The sequence below is a fragment of the Panicum virgatum genome, chromosome 5K (assembly GCF_016808335.1).
Source record: "Panicum virgatum strain AP13 chromosome 5K, P.virgatum_v5, whole genome shotgun sequence".
In the NCBI taxonomy this organism is placed as follows: domain Eukaryota; kingdom Viridiplantae; phylum Streptophyta; class Magnoliopsida; order Poales; family Poaceae; genus Panicum; species Panicum virgatum.
In genome coordinates, this window is record NC_053140.1 from 55054153 (window position 1) to 55057349 (window position 3197).

Sequence of the window (3197 nt, forward strand, 5' to 3'; positions counted from 1 at the left end):
ACGGCAATTTCCTAAAAAATTCGATATGCGGATATGTTTTACTATTTTTTTAAATAAATAAATAATGGTACATATTAAAATTGTGAAAATAGTAAATTACCTTGCAATAGCAATTACCAGCCAAAGCAAAGAAAACGTAGGAGGTTGTGGATTGAAAGTTAGACAAAAAGGCCCCAAAAAAACCCAGCTCACCTTCCCAGCCCATCTTTCAAGCCGTTCGGCTGCCTGTGTAGTGGATGGGCTGCAGGCATCATCTCCAGGTGCACGCATCCACTATCTTCTCGTTGCTTCCATCGCAGCCGCCTGCCTCCTCCCTTCGTCTCCACTGCCACCCGCCTCCTCCCTTCCATCTCTGCCGCCACTAGCTTCCTCCCGGCCATGGGATCCCAGCCGCCAGCCTCCCGCGTGGCCCTGGAGCCCCTCGCCACGCTCGACCCCGCCGCGCTCGCCGGCCTCCCCGTCTCCTCCCCACTCACCGTCCGCTCCGCCGCCCTTTCTGGCCACCTCCTATACATCGGCACCGGCGGCGGCAAGCTGCTCCTCTTCTCCCTCCAGGATCCCTCCACCCCCGAGTTACTCCGCCTCCTCCCCATCGGCGCCACCGTCCCCGTCTCCGCCATCATCCCGATCCCCTGTGTCGCAAATCACAGAGGCGGAGGCTCGTTGCCGGTGGCCGGCGGCCGGCGAGCAAGGATGTGGCGTCACCGCGCGCGCGGGGATGCGGCGCGAGGCGCAGGCGATGGCCGATCCTCCTCCTCTCCGCTGCCTACCCTCCTCTCCGTTGGATACGTATCCGTTCGTGAGTTTCTAGCATCACTGTTTAGGGATACGCGGACACGCCGTGGATACGTATCCGGGCCGTATCCCAGGCATATCCGTGTCGGATACTTATCCGACACGGGATACGCCCCTTCCCTGCCGTATCCGTGTTTCTGAGGGGGACCTTGTCGTCTTGAAGACTGAAACATGGACTGACGGATGGTCCCTCCCGGTCTTCAGATCTAGTCAAGCTCGATGGGGATTTTACGGGCACGAGCATCCTTATATTACCTGCTTCCTGTACTTAACGTCTTATTGAAAGACGAATTACGGCTCCAAAAGACCAGCTGGAAGCCTGGAACCTTCTTTTCACTGGAGACTGAGATGGTTGCCGGCGTCAGCGTGACAATCCATCCCGGTCTTCATCTAATCAAACACCCCCGTGGCTTTAACCCTCCCAGACCAGAACGTGATTGCCATCCATGTCCAAGATGCAGTCAAAAGCACACTCGAGCGGCGAACAAAAACGCCAAGCTCCCTGTTTCCAAGGCCGAAGGGCAAGAGCAAGACCGGTGCCTGCGCCAAGACTCGTCAGTCGGAAACAAGCGAACAATCAGCATCAGGAGCCAGAAAAAACCAAAGGAAAAGCGGCGCGCGAGCAAAAGACGACGGCAGGGCCGCCGGCGCACCCTGCCGTACTGCAGCGGGCTGCCAGTCTGCCATTGCCCGCGACCTGCACAGCCGGCGCCGGCGTCTGCCGGCCCAGTAGTCCAGCGATCGATGGACGGACGATCGGGCAGCGATTCCAGGCAGGCACTCAGCCCGCTCGCATTCCCGAGGAAGGAAGCAAGCGTCCCTCCCGAAATGCGCAATGATTGGTGCCCGCGCCGCTGCGTCGTCCACGCCGCCCACGTCGCGTCCCATGCCGTCATGCCTCGGGCAGCGCGCACGCCGGGGCAGCCCCCACCGTGTCCCCCGCGGCGAGCACCGTCGCGCCCCGGCGTCCCCGTCCCGTCAATTCCATGTCTCCCCCGTCGCGTCGCCTTGCGCGCGCTGTCCCCGAACGCGAACGGTTAGCCCCGCCCCGGGGGGCCTTGAGGAGCACGGCTCGCCCTCGGCCACCCCTCAAAAGAGCTGCGCGAGCGCTCGGCCTCTGACGGTCCAATGTTCTCATGTTGCATCAACCACTATCTTTTTCCTCCCTCTCTCTTGCTTTCTCTTTCCATCTCCAGCCTCGGGTGGGCTTAGATCCTTTGCAAGATCTGCTTGCTCGCTTCCACCGGAAAATATTCCACGGCCACCACCACCACCGGCGCAAGGCAACAAGAATATACTGCCCTGCACCGCACCCCACACACACAAACGTCGCGGTCTCTCGTCTCCCTAAAGCTGCAAAGCCTTGGCTGTTATGTTCCCCGGTCATACTGAAACATTAGAGGAGCTAGGTTAGCCGATCGATGAGCTCTCTGCCCACGGCTTCCTTCTCTTCTCTGATCCGATCGATGCAATGCCACCGTAGCGGTCAATTAGACCAGCCTTTGGTTTCAGTACCTTGTCTCTCCCCTTTGCTCCTTTTTCTTTTTCTGAGCTTGCTTGCAGTGCCTTTCATGCTCTTGTCACATACTTGCACAAGCCTCCTAGCTTTTCCTTTTGAGCTGAGACCTGACTACCTGAGAGAGATACCACTAGCCCTTGCCGTATAAAACGTGGCCGGCGCGCGTAGGCTGCCCTGGTGATACGACGCGCGCACACTATATTGGGCTCGGAGCAGGCGTCCGGCGGCGGACGATGAGGAGGAAGGGGAGCGAGTGCAGCAGCACAAGGATCAGCCCAGCTGAGATCGGCAGCGCCACGCCCATGATCTCCCTGGCGTCCAGATCCGGCCGGCGGGCGGCGCCGGACCGGGAGCGGCCCCGGCAAGCGCGAGGCGCGTGCGGCACTCGCCTGCTGCGGAGCGCACGGTGGACGGCCGCGCGGTTCTACCGGCGGGCGAGGGTGAGCATCGTCAGGGCGTTCCGGTCGGCGTCGACGACGACCAGGAAAACAGCTGCTGCTGCTGCTAGTGCTGCGTCCCCGGACTGCACGCCGGCGAGGCATAGCAGCAGGCGGCAGCAGCCCGCGGCGGCGCCACCGGTGGTCGTCGACGACTCGCATAAGAGCGAAGCGGTGGAGGAGTGCATCAGGTTCATGAACTCGTCGTCGAGGAAGTACCGGTAGACCATCAGTGTCGGGGGATTTTGTGTGCGCGGATGCTAAGCGTCTTTCTTGTATTTGTTCTCTTTTTGTTGGGCTTTCATCTATGTGCGCATCTGCTCAAACCTTGTACTTGACAAACATACCGGTTGCTCCTTTGACAGATCTTTGTGTGTCCTGAAATCTTACGCTAGTGCTTTCGAAATCTGGAAATGATCATGTGTATATTTTTCCTGGTTTGCTGA

The 3197-nt window shown here is 59.3% G+C and overlaps 1 protein-coding gene across 1 annotated transcript; it reads left to right on the forward strand.

Annotated features, from left to right (window-relative positions):
- The first annotated feature begins 1894 nt into the window (after positions 1-1894).
- On the forward strand, positions 1895-3197 carry LOC120708698 (josephin-like protein). The gene has a single exon (XM_039994077.1). The coding sequence runs from the start codon at positions 2548-2550 to the stop codon at positions 2974-2976; it is 429 nt and encodes a 142-aa protein (XP_039850011.1). The 5' UTR covers positions 1895-2547; the 3' UTR covers positions 2977-3197.

What these genes read in the sequence shown, in the direction of transcription:
- LOC120708698 (XM_039994077.1), top strand. Translation starts at nt 2,548, where the DNA reads ATGAGGAGGAAGGGGAGCGAGTGCAGCAGCACAAGGATCAGCCCAGCT.